We start from the raw sequence: 20,890 nt of genomic DNA, 5'->3' as shown, positions 1-20,890 counted from the left end.
TAATTTGCGGGGGGGATGGGGGGGCCATGTCCCCACCACTTTTTGCCAGGATCGATATTGTCCCTACCACTTTTTGAAAGTAATTGAAAAATGTATTGCGGAAGGTATGTATTAAAGGGAAAACAAGATCAACAAATCATTCTTCATAATCTAATTAGGGTGATAAAAAAAAACATTTGACTCCTTACGCATGCATAACTCGTGCGGTGCAATAATGACGTGATTTGAAGCTGTCGCACTTTTCGTAATGTCATTAGGCTATAGCATTTTATTTTAAAAATGGGAGAGCTTCCTTGTGCAAAGTAAGCCTGCCCTCTACTAAAGATGTTTCTAGTCAACTAGTCGCATGTTATATTAAATTGATTAATATAATAATATATTAACCATACTTAAATATAGGCTATAGGCAGACGTATTAGGCTAGATTAGAGCCTATTCCGCTCTCAAGCTTGCGCATAAAGCAATTGCCTCAAAGCACCGGCAAAGTGATTATGAATGTGTCGGGGGGAAAAGAAGACATTTTAATTATTTTTTAATAAACTAGTGCTTTCTGTTTATTCGCCATCTCCACATGGACGTGCCTTTAATAGAAATGCACCTTTTCATACGGACTACAAAATTAAAGAATATTACAAAATCGAGTGGGTGAGTTTTGCTTATATTTATTTTATTATTCATATAAAAATGATAATAACCTGTTTTGGTTATATTTACTATTAATTGCAGAAGGTGCACTCAGCAAAAATGACACGAATATTGATGGTTTTCATGCTAAAGTAAAGTAAAAGACTGCTTCTTAAACCAGAGAAGGTTAACATGTTGGTATTCTTGTGGGGAAAAAAAACATGCAAGCACTTTCACTGGCAGCAAGTTTAGTTTTACTTTTTTAATTCAAATCACAAATAATACTACTGATGAAAAAGAACGGGTTGAATGTTAACTACTTTCGTTTCCATATAACTATAAACTACGATAAAAGTTCATCAGCATGTATTGATTAATAGCATGTTGTAGCGCAAAAAAAAACCGTGCTCGTGCAACACACTGAGAAAGTTAATCGCAAAAGAGCGACCAGTGGGAAGAATGAGTCTGGAGCCCTGAATTGCCCAGCTCCCTCTGTCAATGATCTAGCACCCCCTCAGCACCTGCGTTCAAAATTCTCTGGCGCCGCCCCTGGTACATCGATGTATTTTTGAAAAGCAAAACTTAAGTTTGTCCAACTCTAAAACCAGTCGCCAAGTAAATTAGGTTATTAAATAAAAAAACTAGCAAAATGAGTTCCGCGGTGTCCCCACCACTTTTCAAAGCAAAGTTACACGTAGAATTAAAATAGAATAGAAAGTGCTAGAGTTAGAGGGTCAAAATAAAGGTGGAAGAGATGTGTTTTAGTCGTTTCTTGAAGATGGCTAAGGGCTCAGATGCTCGGATTGATTTGGGCAGGTCATTCCACCAGGAGGGAACAGTTCATGAAAAAGTCTTTGAAAGTGATTTTGTGCCTCTTTGAGATATAAGAGTAATATAAGATATATAGAATATAGAATAATATAATATATATATATATATATAAGTTATAGATAATATAACAATATAAGCTATGCTTTATATTAACTGCAAAAAAAAAACTTTTTTTTTTCTCCTACAAATATTTCAGCAAAATGTATCAGAATTATTGTGCTCTTATTCTATTCTGTCTGTTTGGCACGCAACTGTGCAAGTTCACTGAAGTCTGTGACATTTGGCCGAGATTTGCTTGCAAGCTGAGTCTTGTCCACTCCTGACAGCAAAATGGACATGCATGACTTTGTAACATTTACAGACGGAGAACATACCAGTAAAATGCACTGAGGAAAACGCCACATCTCAAACGCATTAAACAGAAGTATCTGTGAGCACATGGGAACATTTACTTTAAAAGTCCATGAAAGTGATTTTGTGCTTCTTTGGGATGGCACAATAATACGCCGTTCACTTGCAGAACGCAAGCTTCTAGAGGGCACATAAGTCGGACGTAATGAATTTAGGTAAATGGGTGCAGAGCCAGTGGTGGTTTTGTAGGCAAACATTAATGCCTTGAATTTAATGTTAAATAAGTAACATATAAAAGGATGTTGCCCCCTTAAATAACTTCAATGCGTTAGGTACTTTTTATTTGTAGCTTGTAGTATCAAGAGTAGTTTAACTAAATTATGGATAGCTTGTTGCTTTGCAAGCTACAGTTCAAAAGTAGCTTCCAAAGCATTACATCTTATTTAGCCTCTAAAGTGCTGTTTTAGTTGATCCATGGAGTTTTGTTAATGGTGGCAGAAGAGTTTACATTATTATTTTAAAGCAAGTGCAGTATTTGAAGTGAGGGGCTGCTGAACACTGGGTAAGTGTCACTCTATATTACAGTATAGCCTGTATTCACACACTTACTGTCCTGTGCAGTGCTAGAATACATACACATATATATCTCTGTTCATCCACAAATACACATACTACAGCATCACTGTTTTTGGTGTCTCTATAGAAGAGAATATGAAGAGCCTGAGAGATCATAATATATATTTATAGTCTCCAGTCCTGGTTCTGTATGGCCTGTTCAGCAGAGCATTACATTTATAAAAGCTGGCCACAACTGCCAGGCATTGTTCAGGCCTTGCGTGAAAGAAAAATAGTATGTTGTATATCTAAGCACAATCATGTTCAAATGAAGACTGAGAACTCATTAGATGGGATCTAGCCTATAGATCTCTACCAGGGCATCATGTAAGGAGGTTTCATGGGTAAAGATTTTATTTTCCTTTCTGTCCCTCCTGGTGATGGCCGGATTGCATTCAGTGGGAGTTCTGCTGTAGTGCATGTTTTATTCATTCATTTCACTTGACCTGTGGGATATTTTTAATGGTGGCAAGTGAGTTTACATTATTATTTAATACCAAAGGCAGTATAGGAAGTGCTGGGCTGCTGGTGACTGGAGAGTTTTTCTCTGTTTGATGTCGTTGCAGGAACACGGATCAGCACGTTTACCCAGGCTGACCTGGCCTCCCGCAATATTCAGTTTGTTCATACCAGTGAAGAGGAGATACACTCTGATGACTTTACCTTCACTGTATCTGATGGAGGCAATGAGGTGCATAAACACACACACACACACATTCAGTGGGGTCCAAATGTCTGTAACTACATGTATGCATGCACCTCGTCGTTGTCATGAAAATTACAAAACGCAACAACAAGATTTCTCAATTGTCATAAAAATAGAAATGCATACATTTTATTTTATCATTTATACACACACATTCAGTGGGGACAAAAAAGTCTGTAACTATATACATATTTATATATACATATATATATATATATATTTGTGGAGTACCTCCAGCTCAAGTACTGCTCAGTGTTAAAAATATATATTTTTTAATTATTGCACTGAAATGATTAAATTAAATTAAATTAAAAAATAATACATCATATTGAATATTAAAATATTCAAAGAAAAAATCAATCTTAAGAAACGTAAAACTTTAAAACTTAAATACTGAAAATTTAAAATGTTATCTTGTTACTAAAGATTACTAAAAGTTACTAAAAATATAACACGGAAGCTAATTCAAAATATTATAAATAATTGAATAGTATATAAATAATATTTAAATAATAGTGGCTGCTGTAATAGAGGCACAAAATAAATACTAAAACATTTTGAAATTCATGTGATTTTTCAGCTGAACAAATTGTTCTGCTAATGATATAGTTTGTTATAAAAAGTGATTAGATACGCTCATCCTTCACGGTAACTAACATTAATATAAACACGTACATGCCCACCCTTCGCTTTCTATTTCTTAATTCCACACATACTGAGCACACACTTCCTCCCACAGTAATCTCAACCCTCCCTCTCGCCTTTTCATACTCTCTTCCTTTCACCTCTTTTCTTTCCATTATAAACACATACATAACCACACACACTAATTAGGGCTGAAAGAGCTTGAACAAACACAGGCTGTCTAGTGAGTGTCTGAAAGAGATGAACACACAGTTATCCTACAATGGGCTTTTCTCTCAGCGGGAAACACTCTTCTGCCATTTTGAATGGAAAATGATGGGCAAATACATTTTGGTTTTGCATTGTGCTGCTCAATTAAAGGTGCATTTTTATTAATGCTGCATTAGTTCATATGGCGGTTGTCTTAGACTTATACTGACACCTAGTGGCATGGATGCAGAAACAATACTTTCTGATACCAATGCCATTGTAGAAATGCTTAACTTAGCCATGATTAATGTATCCCATAAGCAGATGTGTCCTGTAATAGTGTGGTTACACAACTAAATTGATTATAATTCATTGACCCAACTCCAGTGTCAAATAAAACCGCTGTTATTGATATGGCTGGAGTCATCTCATGTGATTTAATCACGCTTTTCAAAAATGTCTTCATTTCTTTAGGATTAAAAGTTTTTTAATTGCTAAGTACACCTTTAATGTACAAATTGTCTATGTTCTCTTCGCACTTTAACTGAGGATGTTTTTCTTTTCTAATTCACTTCAGTGATTTAAAACCACTTTTCTTTATGGTCTATCTGTTTCTCTACATTTAACGCTGATAGGATAACCTATTTAGTGAGAAATTAGATTGTGTGCTGCAGAACAATTGAGCTCATATCTGGATTCAATTACTGAGCACTGTGTGCATTTAATTATTTCATTACTGTTATGCTGTTGTCCTTCAGATTTCACAGACATTCTACGTCACCATCCGGCCGGTGGACGACTCTCTGCCCGTCCTGCAGGTACCAGGGATGAGGGTGCAGGAGGGGGTGAGGAAGACCATCACTGAGTTTGAGCTGAAGGCAACTGATGCTGACACAGAGGTATCGCTTATAGGCTTACCCTAACTGTGCTGTCAGTTATGCCATGGTTGTGCTTCATGTATTATTATTTATTTATAACGAACAAACGTAAGGATTTACATCAAAGCTTGGATTTAAATGTTGTACGTTAGTACGATTTTTTTTCTTACAGTATGCTCTCCAAAGCTGCAATTATTTGATCAAAAGTACAGTAAAAATTGTTACATTATGAAATATTATTACAATAAAAAAATTTGTTATATATATTTTAAAATGGCAAGGCTTTGTCACATGATCTTTCAGAAATCATTCTATGCTGTTTTGTTGCTCAAGAAACTGTTTATTATTATGAATGTTGAAACAGTTGTGCTGCTTAATATTTTTGTGGAAACTGTGATAAATTTTTTTTAGGATTCTTGGATGAATAATAAGTTAATAAAAGGGCATCATTTATTTTGAAATAGAAATCTTTTGTAACATTATAAATGTTTTTACTGTCACTTGAGTTTAATGCATCCTTGCTATGACCCCAAACCCTAGTTTAAGTAGACTAGATGTGAGTGAGGAGATGAATAAATATATAGTTCAGTCATGAAACTCTAGATGGCGCAGGCTGATGGGTTGTTAATGAAACTGATGATATTTAGAGAGTTAAACGACTTGGCACAAGCTGATTGGTTCATGCTGCATATGCAGCCAATGAACTTACTGCCTTGCATTTATTTGCCTGGCTAGCATTCACTAGAGATTCCTGCAGCGCGCTTTCAGAGTTTCTCTGAAACCCTCCAGCTCCACCTGTATAGATCTGCTATGGGTTATTTTATATGCTATTTGTGCAGCAGCAGCATGTCTTAAATACTCATGGCACCATATCACTATATGCATTGGCAGTAGCAAGTTCCTGTACTTGCTTGCAGCAGCAGCAGCAATAATCTACAACTACAGCAATAACCAACAGAGCAGCAATTCAGCAGCAGTGTAGCAGATCTATTCCGCCAAGACCAAATACATTAACATTGTCATATCCATATCCATGCTAAAATCTTCAGAGAGTTGTCATGATTGAAATGGAAAACCCAGAGTGATTACAGAACACTTTGAACGAGAGGGAAATTACTGTCGCCCGGCTCGACTTATATATTCTGGTGCTCACAACTGACATCCACTACATTGAACGTCAGTGCTCATGTACTTCTTACTGGCAATTTCACTTAATTTCAGACCTGTTTGACAATCTCTCTTCCTTAAATTCTCTGTTAGGAGGACTCTGTTACGTTCACTATCGTTCAGGCTCCTCGACACGGGACCATTGAGCGCACAAGTAATGGTCAGCATTACCGCCAGACTACCACCTTCACTATGGACGACATCTATCAGAACCGCATCAGTTACAGCCATGATGGCAGTAACTCCCTCAAAGACCGATTCACCTTCACTGTCGGTGATGGTACCAACATGTTCTTCATCATTGAAGAGGGTGGAAAAGAGGTCAGTAAACTTCCTGTGTTATTTGAGTTTTTCCATGTGTCCAGTTGTCATCAGTGTTATAGTAATAGTAATGTATGTAGAAGGCCATATTTCTGAAAATGTCCTCCAAATATATTGAAATACTCATAGAGCTGATTCAGAGAGAAAATGTTCCTCTTTTGGCCAGGGTTATACCCAACTCTTTTCAAAAAACACCCTGGGAATTTTTAATGACCACTGAGCGTCATGACCTCAAATTAACATGTTATCTGAAGGACAGTGGCTTTTTAAAGCATAGTGGCCCGTCATTATACTGTGACATTATGACCCACACAGCATCCCCTGCTGGCTTCACTAACAGCTTTTTCAAAAACAACCTCTAAGTGAGAGCTGCTGGGTGATCTCCTTGTGGAAATTATTTGTACATGTAAAAAATATATATTTCGCAACCAAAAACTGCTACAGGTTAGTCTGTAGTAAATTTACACCATTTAATAAGAAATTTCAATTGAAAGGTCTCAACAGTATACACTACTGTTCAAAATCAAAAAATGAGATCAGTATCTTATTTTTTTAAAGACATATTTTATCAATGAGATACATGAAATCGATCAAGTGTGGCAGTAGACATTTATAATGAAACAAAAGATTTCTATTTTTTAAAAATGCTGTTCTTTTGGAATTTTAATTAATCAGTGAGTGTATCATGTTTTCCACAAAAATATTAAGCCTTTTTTAAAAGCTAAAAATAATAAGCAATGATTCTTGAGCACCAAATTAGATTTTTTTTAGACCATGTGACACTAAAGACTAGAGCGATGGCTTTTATTAATTCCATTTTTAAAGCTTGTTAAAATGGAACAGTTATTTTAAATTGTAATATTTCACAATATTACAGTTTTTACTGTAATTTTAATCAAGTAAATAATACATATAACCTTGGTGAGCATAATAAACTTTAGTAAACATTAGTCAATTGTACCCCTTCTTCTGATAGTGTATGAACACAAACGTTTTTGCATTTGAATATTGTTCATTACTTTATATCTATAAAGACATGAATATATATTACAATATAAATCACCTACAGGCAGTGTTGGGGAAAGTTACTTTTAAAAGTAATGCATTACAAATGTACCTAAAAAAGTAACTAATTACGTTACTTAGTTACTTTTTATGGAAAGTAATGCGTTACGTTATTTTTGCGTTACTTTTTAAATCTGGACAGGGCTGGCTTGTTTGTTTTTAAAATAAAAAAGTTATATTTTTGGCCAATATAAAAGACTTTTCACACCAAAAGTGAAATGAATACGCCTCAGGCTGAAGGGAAAGTACAGTAGAATGCAGAAGAAGATATTTCAACACACTTCAGCAATAAAAAAGACACACAAATGTTTGTCTAGCGTAATTTGTGCTTATTAGTACGGTTGAACTGGATCATCGAAGACATTGGTTAATAGAATGGGATTAAATACATAAAGCATATTTGTGTTGTTTAACATTTAATTATTGCAGGTTTGCGTCATATTCTGAGTTGCATTATTTGTATTCATTTTGAGGAATACTGAATCTGTGTTGTTGTTTTTTGTGTGTGTGAGTGAGATGAATTAATGCATATTCATATTTATTTTAGAGCTACAGTAACGTCTGGTTTCTGTCACCATGGCAACACCAGAGCTGTCAATCAATAAATTGTAAACAAAAGTAACTTGCGTTACTTATTTGAAAAAGTAACTCAGATATTCTCTTGTAAATTAAAAAGTAATGCGTTACTTTACTAGTTACTTGAAAAAGTAATCTGATTACGTAACTCGCGTTACTTGTAATGCGTTACCCCCAACACTGCCTACAGGTATCCTGTCCATTTGTTTAACATAGTCATTTAGGCAACATGTCAGCTCTTACTCTCTCTCCTTCCATCATAATAACTCCATCCATCAGCAGTCGCTTTTTCCTCTTCTAGCTGCGTCAGCTGGCTGTCAGCTGCTCTGGGAGGTAAATGGTCTCTCAGTGGATGTTGAAAAAGGGACACCTCGTCTTGTCATAAGATGACAAAATAGCAGCCCTGTGACAGTGTTTAATCAGGAAGGCTAAGAAAAGAACACCATTACTCAGCACTTTAGAAAGCCATATCAGAATTTAAATAGGTTTGATCTGGGATTGAATGGATATTAAAGTGAGCATTGTTGGTAAATGAGAAGCAATTACTACTATGGAAATGCATGAAACAGGGTTTGTATCAGCTAGGAGGGTTTACATTTTGTGTAAATGTCAAATAATATCCTTTGTTTCAGGTTGTCACCGCCGCTCCACAGAAGTTTAAAATTGATATTTTACCTGTTGACGACGGGACCCCTCGTATTGTCACCAACCTCGGTCTACAGTGGCTGGAGTACATGGAAAATAAGGTCACTGTTTTGTATTTATAATCACATAAGAGCTCAATGAATTCACCCAGTGGTACATTTCTGCCTCCTACTGGCATTGTTTTGCATTGGTGCAAAAGTGAATGAATTTATTCACTTCCATACCAAAGTACTGAATGGCATTTTGATGTGAAATGGGATTCTAGGCCACCAATCTGATCACCAAGAAAGACCTTCTCACTATTGATCCGGACACAGATGATGGCCAGCTGACTTATGAAATCACTACAGAAGCTAAACACGGCTTCCTGGAGAGTAAACTCAGTCCTGGCAAACCTATTACCACTTTCACGCAAGGTATTACTGACACCTCCCAAAGCCACGAGCACACTACAAGGCTGAAGCTATTCTGTAACAAAACCTCCTAAAGCATAGTCAACAGATAGACACAGGCTTTTTTAATCCACAACAAATTAGATATTCTCTGACTAAGGTCCACTAAGAGCCAAACAAACATCAAACTGCTGCCCACGTCACCCACTGTCTTTTTGTTTGGTTTTCCTGTCCTGTGCAAAAACAACCACAAACCTTCCTCCATATTGTTCATGATCTATTTTTAAGAATCAACTCTGGCATCGAATTAGTATGAAAAATTAGTATGAATTTTTTGGGATAATAACCACAGTAGAGGAGGAGAATGATCTTGTCGCACATAGTCTGTGATTTGTTTTGTACAAAAACTAAAAACAGTGGCTCTAAATGTGTGCAGGATATCAAGCTTCAGTCTTGTAGTGTGCACATGGTGTTACCTACTAAATACGCCTGCATCAAATTCTTCTAGAACATATGGTGTATGTAATGTTAATTTTTTCTGTCTTGCAGCTGACATAAACCTGGGCCTTATCCGATACGTTCTGAGTGAGGACAATGTTCAGGAGACCATGGACAACTTCAGGTTCCTTGTGAAGGACAGCAAACCCAACATCGTCACTGACAATGTGTTCCACATCCAGTGGTCTCTTATCAGCTTTGAGCACAAGAGGTGTGGCTGCCTCAAATTTAGTTTGAGTCTTCATCCAATCAACCTGTTAATATTACAAATTAATGAAACTCATTTTCATTAATGTGTGTCTTCTGTCTGCAGCTACAATGTGAGTGAAAAAGATGGAACCGTGGCGGTCACAGTGAAGAGGACTGGCAATCTGAACCAGTATGCTATTGTGCTGTGTCGTACTGAGCAAGGCACGGCCACCTCCACTTCCAGCATGGGCTCTCGGGCCGGACAACAGGACTATGTTGAGTATGCTGGACAAGTACGTTTTAATGTATTCTATATTATTTCAAAGTGTTATTCTCTAAAATATTCAAATTCTCTATGAATTGATAGATTGTCAACTACATTCAAATGCTATTTAATGTGGTTCAACAGGTTCAGTTTGATGAGAGAGAAGACACCAAGGTGTGCACCATTGTGATCAACGATGATCAGGTCTTTGAGAACATTGAGAGCTTTAATGTGGAACTGAGTATGCCAGTGTATGCCCTGCTGGGGTCAGTGACCCGCGCTAAAGTCAATATCAATGACACGGAGGATGAACCCACCCTGCAGTTTGATAAGAAGACTTACCACATCAATGAAAGCACAGGCTTTATCTTTGCTCCTGTTGAGAGAAAGGGTCAGTGGAACCAATTTCTACAAAAAAAAAATTTGATAAAAATAATTTTATTGATGTCCATATATATGCATATGTTGTAAATCCTATTTTCAATAATATCAGCAATTTGTCGAGTCAACGGGCATAATATGAATATAGTTATCATTTTATTGACCAGAATTGTAAAATTGCTTTTTTTTTATATTTAAGCTGGAACATTCCTTTAAAGAGATAGTTCACCCAAAAATAAAACATTCTGTCAATAATTACTCACTCTCATGTCGTTCCAAACCTGTAAGTCTCTTCGGAACACAAATAAAGATATTTTTGATGAAATCCGAGAGCTTTCTGACCCTCCTTAGACAGCAACGCAACTACCACGTTCAAGGCCAGAAAGGTAGTAAGAACATCATTAAAATAGTCCATGTGACATCAGTGGTTCAACCATAAGAAATAAAAATAGCGACTTTATTTAACAATTTCTTCTCTTCCGTGTCAGTCTTCACATATGCGTTGTGGTACTCTTGTGAACGCGTGTCAAAGACTGACATGGAAGAGAAGAAATTGTTGAATAACGGTTGAACCACTGATGTCACATGGACTATTTTAACAATGTCCTTTCCTTTCTGGGCTTTGAACATGTCAGTTGCATTGCTGTCTATGCAGGATCAGAAAGCTCTCAGATTTCAATATAAATATCTTAACTTGTGTTCTGAAGATAAGGTATTACGGGTTTGGAATGACAGAATTTTCATTTTTGGGTGAACTATCCCTGTACAAATGGCTCAACTAAATTGCTCCTTACATGGTTAATCCATAAAAACTTGCTTTATTCTGAGAAGCTGTGAAGATAAAATCAATAAAAGTTCATATGTAAACACTACTGTAAAAAATAGTGTATTGATGATAGGACTACAAATTAGCATTCTTTTTTAACTGATTATCTTCATCGTCATGGGTTATCTCTTGTGTTTTAATTAGGGGACACCAGCAGCACAGTCTCAGCCCTCTGCTACAGTGTGTCTAAGTCAGCCCGGGGCAGCAGTCTGCATGCTCTCGAGTCCGGCTCTGACTATAAGACCCGTGGCATGAGCAGTGACAACAGAGTCATCTTTGGCCCAGGTGTGAGCATGTCTACCTGTGACGTAAAGCTGATTGATGACAGCGAGTATGAACTCTCTGAGGAGTTTGAGCTGGTGCTGTCGGACGCCTCAGACAATGCACGGATGGGTGATGTCACCGTGGCTAAAGTCATCATAGATGGGCCAAATGATGCCTCCATTGTCTTCCTGGGCAACGCGTCCTTCACCTTCAGTGAAGATGCAGGTTGGTGCAGTTTGGTTTCTAAAGGTAGTATCATCAGTGTCAGTTTTGTTTTAAAACATGGTGGTTGATTTATTAGTTTGGAGATTGAAATATAAAGAAGGGTAATTTTGACATTCCAAAAATCTTTTAAACAATTTCATTAACAAGTTGAATGGTGGGGATTTTACTAATTATTTTTTATTATTATAAGGATGGAGTGAAATAAGAACAATTCAAAAACAAAAATACAATTCAAACAGTTGTGTTGCTTCATATTTTTGCAGGCATATTAATATTTCCACAAGAATATATTTTTGTGAGAAACAGTGATACATTTTTTTCAGGATTGTTTGATGCATAAAAAGTTCAAAACAGCATTTATTTGGTATAGAAATCTTTTGTAACATTAGAAGTGTATTTACTGTCAAATTTGATCAATTTAATGCATCCTTGCTCAATAAAAATATAAATTTATTTCAAAAAAGAATATTACTAACCCCAAATTTTTGTATGTATGTGTTTGTATGGTTTTCAATTTTTCCAATACTTACACAGTATTGATAGTCTGAGGTATTTTCCTACAGGCACCATTGAAATCCCTGTTTTGCGGCAGGGCAGTGACCTTTCCTCAGTAACCTCTGTGTGGTGTGCCACACGTCCTGCTGAACAAGATTCTGCTACGCCCGGCGTTGACTACATCCCAAGTTCCAAAAAGGTGGAGTTTAGACCAGGCAAGACCGAAGAGGTAATCAAACTAGACTGTTCTTATGTGTTATGACATCTGTAAGACGACTGGTGTTTACAGACCTCATGTTTACTTTCTTCTAGACATGTAGTTTGACCATAATGGATGACATTCAGAACCCTACAATCGAAGGGAAAGAGTCCTTCATCGTGTTTCTTAGTTCTCCCAATGGAGCGGTCCTGACTGAACCATATGAAGCCTCTGTCTACATCACTGACACCACCCAAGACAGTGTGTTTACTTGACCATTACAGTCTGTGAATTAACATCCATTAACATTATACTCTATAAACATATTTATGGAGTCAGTGCTTTCTTCTTACAGTACCTAGCATGCAGTTTGACAAGCTGGCATATACGGTGAAGGAAAAAGATGGTGTTCTGCACATCCCCATTTTTAGGACGGGAGATCTGTCCTATAAGTCTTCCGTCCGTTGTTTCACACGCACAATGTCTGCTATGGTGATGGATGATTTTGAAGAGAGGAGAAATGCAGATGATTCCAGGATTACTTTCCAAAAAGGAGAAAAGGTATGGTTTCTTTTTGTCCATGATTAATTTTTAATCACTTAACCAAACTTCTGTGAATTTATGTCAGCAGAGTGGAACAGAGTCATTTTATGATATGGTATTGTTTTCATATGGCCTCTGTATGGAAGTTTTCGCACAATACCAGACAAAGAATGCCAAAGCCTCTTGTTTCTGATCGGCAGGTGAAGAATTGTACCATATTGATCCAAGATGACTCTGTGTTTGAGCCAGAAGAGGAGTTCCAGGTCCACCTTGGAAGCCCACAGGGTGACCACTGGATTGGAGCCATGATTGGAGTCAAGGACATTGTGACTGTGACCATCACAAATGATGAAGATGGTGAGTAGTTAGCTTGTTGCTTAACACACAATCTTAAACATAAAAGGTTTAAACAAATTCAAATTTTCAAAGAATGCTCTTGGAACATGAATCCATTGGTTCAATTCAAAGGGTATGCATTTATTTGTAAAATGTATTGCCTGAATGCACTGAGTTGCTTTGCATAAAAGTATCTGCCAAGTGCGTAAATGTAAAAATGTGCACATCATGCTTTTTAGCTCCTACGATTGAATTTGAACAAGCCTCTTTCCAAGTTCGTGAGCCCCCTGGTCCAGATGGAATTGAGGTTTTGAATATCAAGGTAATCCGTAAAGGAGACCTTGACCGTACCTCCAAGATCAGATGCAGCACAAGGGATGGATCAGCCCAGTCAGGTGTAGACTATAACCCCAAGAGTCGAGTCCTTAAGTTCAGCCCTGGTAAGTATATTTATTTATTTTTCTTTCTTTTTTCAATTGTAAGACTACGCCTTCATTCTAATCTGATAATTCTGTTGTAATGATTTCCTCAGGTGTGGACCACATCCTCTTTAAGGTAGAGATCCTGTCCAATGAGGACAGAGAGTGGCATGAATCTTTCTCGTTGGTTCTTGGTCCAGACGACCCTGTTGAAGCCGTGCTTGGAGAGATCACCATGGCCACAGTCACCATCTTAGATCAAGAAGCTGCAGGAAGTCTCATCCTTCCAGCACCACCCATTGTAAGAGACAGACAGTAGATGCTTGTAGGGCTGACATTTAGTAAATCAAAATCTACTTGTCAGTTAAAAAAAATTGCATCATATTAATCAAATCGCATACAATACCATATTAAAAGTAAAACATATAATATTTTCATTTATTATAAAGTGTAATTTATTCCTGTGATGGCAAAGCTGAATTTTCAGAGTCAAAAAATGGTATTGACCCCAAAACTTTTGAATGGTAATGTTATTTTTTCCCATATCGCTTTCCTGAGAAAAGTCCTGAAATGTAGATCATTTAAGACATTAGCCTACGTTATTGTGACAAACAAATGAAATCATTGCATAGATTTGACAAATGTCCCTGTAGAAATCAGTATAGTATTCTACTATCATTGAACATTTTTTATAATCAGTTATAAATGTCAAAAGTTATTTTTCTATATTATAGATTAGAATATTAGATTCAGTGAGAGTTGTAAGATCTCACAAATCTCTTTTGACTGAATTATGCTCTTGAAGTTTGGTTTCATGTTCTCCTCACAGGTGGTGTCTCTGTCAGACTATGACTATGTCCAGGAGGTCACTAAAGAGGGCAGTAAGAAATCTCCATCTCCTGGATATCCTCTGGTCTGTGTGACTCCCTGCGACCCCCATTACCCCAAATACTCAGTCATGAGAGAGCGCTGTGAGGAAGCAGGCATCAACCAGACCTCCGTCCACTTCAGCTGGGAGGTTGCAACTCCCACAGACACCAGCGGAGCACGATCACCCTTTGAGACAGTGACAGATAACACACCTTACACCACAGTCAATCACATGGTCAGTCTGATATTAAATCTGGTACTAAATTGAATATTTCCGAACAGTGTTTTTAATCTAGCTGTTAACTAAAATTTCCAATAGTGCAATCAGCCATGTGGTTTGCCATATTTAAAATGTTTCTATGCAATATAATCTAGAAGCATTTTCACTTGTTATCTTGGGTTCCTGTGGTTAAATAAATATTTTTCTCTTCACAGGTCCTGGACAGTATCTATTTCAGCAGACGTTTCCATGTGCGCTGCGTAGCTCAGGCCAGAGATAAAGCCGGGCACCTGGGAACTCCACTGAGGAGCAACATAGTCACTATTGGCACTGAGGGATCAATATGCCACACCCCCGTCACTACAGGAACCGCTCGAGGCTTTCAGGCCCAGTCCTTTATTGCCACTCTAAAATACCTGGATGTCAAACACAAAGAGCATCCAAACAGGTCAGAAGAGACTTTTTTGTAAGTAAATGATTGAATACAGACTTAGATGCCAGTGGAGTTCTGAGAAACAGGTTTTAAAAACATTTTTCGACTGAAACTGCAGCTGTAAGTTTTGTAGAGCACTAGATGATTTTTGCCTCTGGGCCAAGCAAGATCAAAATGAATTTATACGTTTAAAGGAACAGCAACAAATAAAACTAGACAATTCAAAGAAGAAAACGGCATTTTATCAAGTGAGTAATACCTTTTTTCTCGGAACAGGATCCATATCTCAGTGCAGATCCCTCATCAGGATGGAATGCTTCCACTGGTGTCCACCATGCCTCTGCATAACCTACACTTCCTGCTCTCCGAGTCTATTTACCGTCAGCAGCATGTCTGCTCCAACCTGGTCACACTTAAAGATCTGCATGGCGTCTCTGGTGAGAGATCAAAGCAGGGACAGTGGATACAAACCTGTTTTATCCACCTTGTTTTTGTCAACAACTTGAATGTGACTTGAAGTCTTTTGGTGTCAGTTGCTTCCAGTTGTTTTAGCTGTACAGAAACAGTCCGTTATGCCACTTTATATAAAAAATGTTTTATCATATTATTTTAATGTAGTATCGCAACCATAAATACACTGGTTTGTAATACAATTAGTTTTACTATTTAATTTGCACTTTGTTATTCTTCTAGTTATTTATCTATAGCGGCTATACTGGCTAATGAATTGGAAGTCTTGTGCGTTCACAGGAAAGTTTACTTCTGCATTCAAAAATAAGGTGGATATTCTACATGACTTAGTTGGCGAAATTGCCTCCAATAATCTTTACAGAAAAATGAACAACTAATTTTAGAACAATTAGTAATCATATGTTTCAACTGGGAAAATATGTTGTCAATTCTCCCCCAGAAACCGGCTTCTTGGATGATGTGTTGTATGACAGCATATCCCTGGGTCCCGGATATGACCGTCCATACCAATTCAACCCCAGTGTTCGAGAACCTAGAACTATCCAGCTATACAAGCATCTCAATCTGAAAAGCTGCATATGGACATTTGATGCGTATTATGACATGACGGAGCTTATTGATGTATGTGGAGGATCAGTAACTGCTGACTTTCAGGTTCGTGTGCACACATGATTTGCATCCCAGCACAAATGATGTATAAATATTCATGTCTAGACAGAATCTGATGTGGCAGAAATTGGGGTGCATTTTTGCAGGTCAGAGACTCGGCTCAGTCGTTCCTGACGGTGCAGGTACCGCTCTATGTGTCCTACATCTATGTGACGGCTCCTCGTGGATGGGCCTCCCTGGAGCACCACACAGAGATGGAGTTTTCTTTCTTCTACGACACAGTCTTGTGGAGAACAGGTACATTTAGTTTCATCGCCAGCCCCAAAGAAACTCGACATACTCGAGCACAATCTGTTGTATAACCTGCTGTCATCACCTAGCTGTGTCGCAGCTGATGTTAACTGATTGCTTATGAACATTTCTTTACTCTAGGCATCCAGACAGACAGCGTGCTGTCAGCTAGATTACAGATCATTCGGATCTTCATTAGGGATGATGGACGACTGGTGATTGAGTTCAAAACCCACGCCAAGTTTAGAGGTCTGTAACTTCTCTTTTTAGCAATTTGTTCTCATTTCCTTTTTGTTTATGAACATAACGTGATGTTTTTACCTGGAGACATTTAAAATTGTATTTAGACACTATTTACCATTAAAAATGAATGAATGTCATTCCATTAGAACAGGATTTCCCAAACCAGGGTTCATGAAGGAACTTCAGGGGTTTGTGAGTTGATGAAAAGTTAATAATTAATTCAATCAAATGTTAAACTGAAATAAACAGATAAATGAATCTGCACAATTAATTCAAATAAATAAATATAATTGCATAATAGCTTAGTGTGAATCAAAAAGGTAAATAACAGTAAATCAAAGGCTGAGATTTAATTAAAAAGTATATAATCTGTTGCATCATGTGTTTCAGAGTAAAGAGTGGCATTGTGTTCGTTTACACATGAGCAACTCATGAGCCAGTGTTTTCAGATTCTAAGTTTACTTTATTTATACACTTGCATAATTTCCAATGCTCTTATGGACAGATGTTTACAGCATTTAACCAGTATTCCAACAAAAAAAAAATCATTTAGATCATTTAAATGCTAAAAGTTTGAGGGTTTGGACATTTGAAATGGAAGAATTTAAGACAAGATTTATTAAATAATAATTATGATTATTATTGTTATACAATTGTAATTCACAACAGTAATATATTTCTGTCTTTATTTTTTATAATTAGAGTTAAAACTATTAATAATAATAACAATCGTAAAACCGTGAACATGCAAATACAGTATGTCATTAAATTATTGAAATACTAACTTAAAGTCTCAGCGTTTCTGCATTAGAATCCATGAGGCATTCTGAAGTGTGGCATAAGTGTCCAAATACTTTTTTGACATCCTGAATTATGAGTGACTGATGAAACTTGCTTCTCGCTCTAGGTCAGTTTGTCCCTGAACATCACACCCTCCCTGGACAGAAATCTCATCTGATGGCTCCAGATCACCTGGGAGGCATCGAATTTGACCTGCAGCTGATGTGGAGCGCACAGTCCTTTGATTCACCCTACCAGCTCTGGAGAGCCACAAGCTCCTACAGCAGGTAAACAGCGTGAAGCCTAATGCTGTCACATTAAGGAAGCGTATCCATCTTAATACCATTGACCGTGTGCTTTCTGTTGTGCTCTAGGAAAGACTACTCTGGGGAGTACACAGTCTTTCTCATCCCCTGCACGGTACAGCCAACCCAGGCATGGGTCGACTCTGGGGATAAGCCTCTTTCCTGCACGGCCCATGCTCCAGAGAAGTATGTTACCATGGTGCTTTTCCATTGATAACTCCTGGAGGACTCTTAAATGACTTTTTGCGTTGGAAACGTTTTTGCTGAGCAGAGCCAGCAAGCTTGAATGATACTGCAGTTGTCATCCACTTTTAGTAGACTCGTTTTACAGGTTTCATCAGGTGCAGACTGTTTGTGTGAGTCAACAAGAATATTCAATAACACGCAAGGGCTTTTAACACTGTTTCGATCCATAGATTCCTGCTGCCCATCACCTTCCAGCAGACGAACCGCCCTGTTCCTGTAGTCTACTCTCTGAATACTGAGTTTCAGCTTTGCAATAATGAGAAAGTCTTTCTAATGGATCCTGCTCTCGCAGACATGTCTGTTGCTGAGATGGACTATAAAGGAGCCTTTTCGATGGGTAAAATTAGCAAAGTAATGAAAAATAATAATAATCACCACTATTATGCTTTCACTCATTCATTGTTTGATATTATGCAGGTCAAACGCTGTATGGCAGAGTGCTGTGGAATCCTGACCAGAACTTGAATTCGGCCTATAAGTTGCAGCTAGAAAAAGTCTATTTGTGTACAGGACGGGATGGCTATGTGCCCTTCTTCGACCCCACAGGCACTCTGTACAACGAAGGCCCTCAGTATGGCTGCATTCAACCGAACAAGCACCTCAAACACAGGTTCCTGCTTCTGGTAGGTGTCTATTGTAACAAGTCCAGACTAGAGCTGTAGTCAAGTCCAGCTTTGTCGAGACAAGTCCAAGACCAGGACTAGTCGAGACCGAGTCAAGACCGAGTCCAAAGAGGTTTGAGTCCAAGTCAAGTCCAAGTCCAAAAGTTTTGAGTCCAAGTCAAGATCGAGTCCAAATGAGAGGGAAAAAAAGGATCCTCTTCAAGACCACATACTTAACTATTGATAATGTATGTGATGCAAGAGACAGCATATCTCCTATTCTAAGAAAATAATTTTACATTATTATTTGTAATGATCAAAAAGCATGTGCAAAGTAACAACTCTGTAGGACTGGGGTCTCCTAACTAGATCCTGGAGGGCCAATGCCCTGCAAAGTTTAGCTCCAACTGGCCTTAACACACCTATCCTATTATAGCAGACATATCCACTGATTTGCATTGATTTTGCCTTTCTAATAGTCCTGCATGATATGAGGAAATTCTGCTATGTGTGATAACAGTGGAGTTTTTTATTTTTTTTTTGCAATGATGATTACTTGTGATAAATAAATGAATGATTAACTCTGCTTATTAGGGCCAACAAATAAAACTAAATATTTCAAAACACAGCAAGTGCACCGTGGGTCATGTGACAAGAATCAACCAATCAGCTTCATCCTTTCACGTAACAAAATTGAAAGCTAAGCCAAGACGGAGAAACAGCTGTTCATAGCTGTACAAAGATAGCCATTTTTTCAAATAAATTTAGTAGCAGGGCTACTGCAAGGGATTTTTAGTGCTGCAAATCCATTTATCCTTTGCTGAAACTCCCGCGTCTTCATGGAGAGCGCAGGTCATAGTTGCTTAGCAACGGCAGACGCCACGGGAGCGCAAGCATAGAGCGCAGGCTACAGAGGGCTTTGGAAAGAAGGAGAAAGCGGCGCGCCTAGCGTTTTCCACGCGTTTTCAAAAATGTGGTTTTGTTTTGAAGGAGAAAAAAAAGCATATTGCTGGACTCGGTCGAGACCAACGAGAACATTTGGCGAGTCCAATGACCAAGTCCGAGTGCAAACACCAACGAGTCCGAGACGATAGAAAAATGTCTCGAGTCTGGACTCGAGTACTACAGCCCTAGTCCAGACCAGTTTAACCAGTCTAAACAAGATTCATTTGGTGTGGTTAAGTTTTAACTCATACACTTCTGTGGATGTAAATTGTCAAGGAGTACTTTGAATTTCAAGCTGTTTTTGTGTATCTTGGAACTAATATTGAGACTGACCGCAATGATGATTTGACAGCAGAGAATTTTAAAAATGCAATGAAAATGAAAAGACAAGAAAAATTATAGCAACAGTTAATAATTAAGTAAGAGGTCATGTACATTCGTCCATTTTCACAAAAGAATTTCAAATATAAGGTTTGGGGTTTATATGATATATATATATATATATTTGAAAGATGTCTCTAATGCTCAAGAAGCCTTTTGATAAATTTCATGCACCTTGGTTGACTAAAAAATTGTATTTACCCCACTATTTTGAACGGTGAAGTATATTATCTTAAAGCCTCCTCTAAGAGAGAGCGTTGATCAAGACAAACACGCCATCAGTATTGCAATAATAGTAACTCTGGAGTCCTCTGAGGGTAATTTTCAGCTCAATTTCAGTACAAATAATAGATCACAGGATTAAGTATTCCTGAGAGCTGTGTAGTAATTGTAAATAATGTATCACATAGGACCGGAAGCAGCCTGACGTCTGCGATCGCTACTTCCATGATGTTCCATTTGAAGCCAAGTTTGCATCTGACATTCCTGATCTCCAGTCCTTGTCTGCGATGCCAGGTGTAGACGGTTTCACAATAAAGGTGGATGCCCTTTATAAGGTCAGTGGCTGCAAGATTCACCAAAAAGTCAAGTTTGAAAAATAATGTGTTTTTTGAACATTAAATCATGTCAACATATTCTGTTACACCAAATACACAAAAAAATTATCTTTAAAAAAGCATCATATGACCCCTTTAAACAGACCTTCTCTTTGACACAAATGTCAAAGCCAGAGCTGTTCAGTTGTACCCTTCGGGGAAGTGCCTTGATCTGTTTGTTTAGTAAAAGATGCCAGACTGACAGTGTGCCATGACTATAGGGAACTGGGCTAAAGGACAAGATTATAAAGGG

The 20,890-nt window shown here is 37.7% G+C and overlaps 1 protein-coding gene across 1 annotated transcript in view; it reads left to right on the top strand.

Moving 5' to 3' along the window:
- The window catches only part of LOC107599217 (extracellular matrix protein FRAS1-like), a 127,503-nt gene that overhangs the window by 104,747 nt on the left and 1,866 nt on the right, over window positions 1-20,890 (top strand). The window contains exons 45-70 of the mRNA XM_016290751.1: window positions 2,988-3,112; window positions 4,720-4,860; window positions 6,100-6,327; window positions 8,601-8,714; window positions 8,879-9,029; window positions 9,555-9,714; window positions 9,817-9,985; window positions 10,102-10,348; window positions 11,309-11,653; window positions 12,217-12,377; window positions 12,461-12,608; window positions 12,703-12,908; window positions 13,091-13,247; window positions 13,466-13,666; window positions 13,759-13,946; window positions 14,475-14,750; window positions 14,951-15,183; window positions 15,445-15,605; window positions 16,079-16,293; window positions 16,395-16,545; window positions 16,681-16,788; window positions 17,690-17,849; window positions 17,937-18,053; window positions 18,284-18,450; window positions 18,531-18,736; window positions 20,452-20,598. Coding sequence (XP_016146237.1) covers window positions 2,988-3,112; window positions 4,720-4,860; window positions 6,100-6,327; window positions 8,601-8,714; window positions 8,879-9,029; window positions 9,555-9,714; window positions 9,817-9,985; window positions 10,102-10,348; window positions 11,309-11,653; window positions 12,217-12,377; window positions 12,461-12,608; window positions 12,703-12,908; window positions 13,091-13,247; window positions 13,466-13,666; window positions 13,759-13,946; window positions 14,475-14,750; window positions 14,951-15,183; window positions 15,445-15,605; window positions 16,079-16,293; window positions 16,395-16,545; window positions 16,681-16,788; window positions 17,690-17,849; window positions 17,937-18,053; window positions 18,284-18,450; window positions 18,531-18,736; window positions 20,452-20,598 — 4,682 coding nt within the window. The remainder of the gene's footprint in view (window positions 1-2,987; window positions 3,113-4,719; window positions 4,861-6,099; window positions 6,328-8,600; window positions 8,715-8,878; window positions 9,030-9,554; window positions 9,715-9,816; window positions 9,986-10,101; window positions 10,349-11,308; window positions 11,654-12,216; window positions 12,378-12,460; window positions 12,609-12,702; window positions 12,909-13,090; window positions 13,248-13,465; window positions 13,667-13,758; window positions 13,947-14,474; window positions 14,751-14,950; window positions 15,184-15,444; window positions 15,606-16,078; window positions 16,294-16,394; window positions 16,546-16,680; window positions 16,789-17,689; window positions 17,850-17,936; window positions 18,054-18,283; window positions 18,451-18,530; window positions 18,737-20,451; window positions 20,599-20,890) is intronic.

This window comes from Sinocyclocheilus grahami, unplaced genomic scaffold (assembly GCF_001515645.1).
Source record: "Sinocyclocheilus grahami isolate Dianchi unplaced genomic scaffold, SAMN03320097.WGS_v1.1 scaffold262.1, whole genome shotgun sequence".
In the NCBI taxonomy this organism is placed as follows: domain Eukaryota; kingdom Metazoa; phylum Chordata; class Actinopteri; order Cypriniformes; family Cyprinidae; genus Sinocyclocheilus; species Sinocyclocheilus grahami.
The sequence above is the reverse complement of the archived record's forward strand: the minus strand, read 5'-3'. Positions and strand labels throughout refer to the sequence as shown.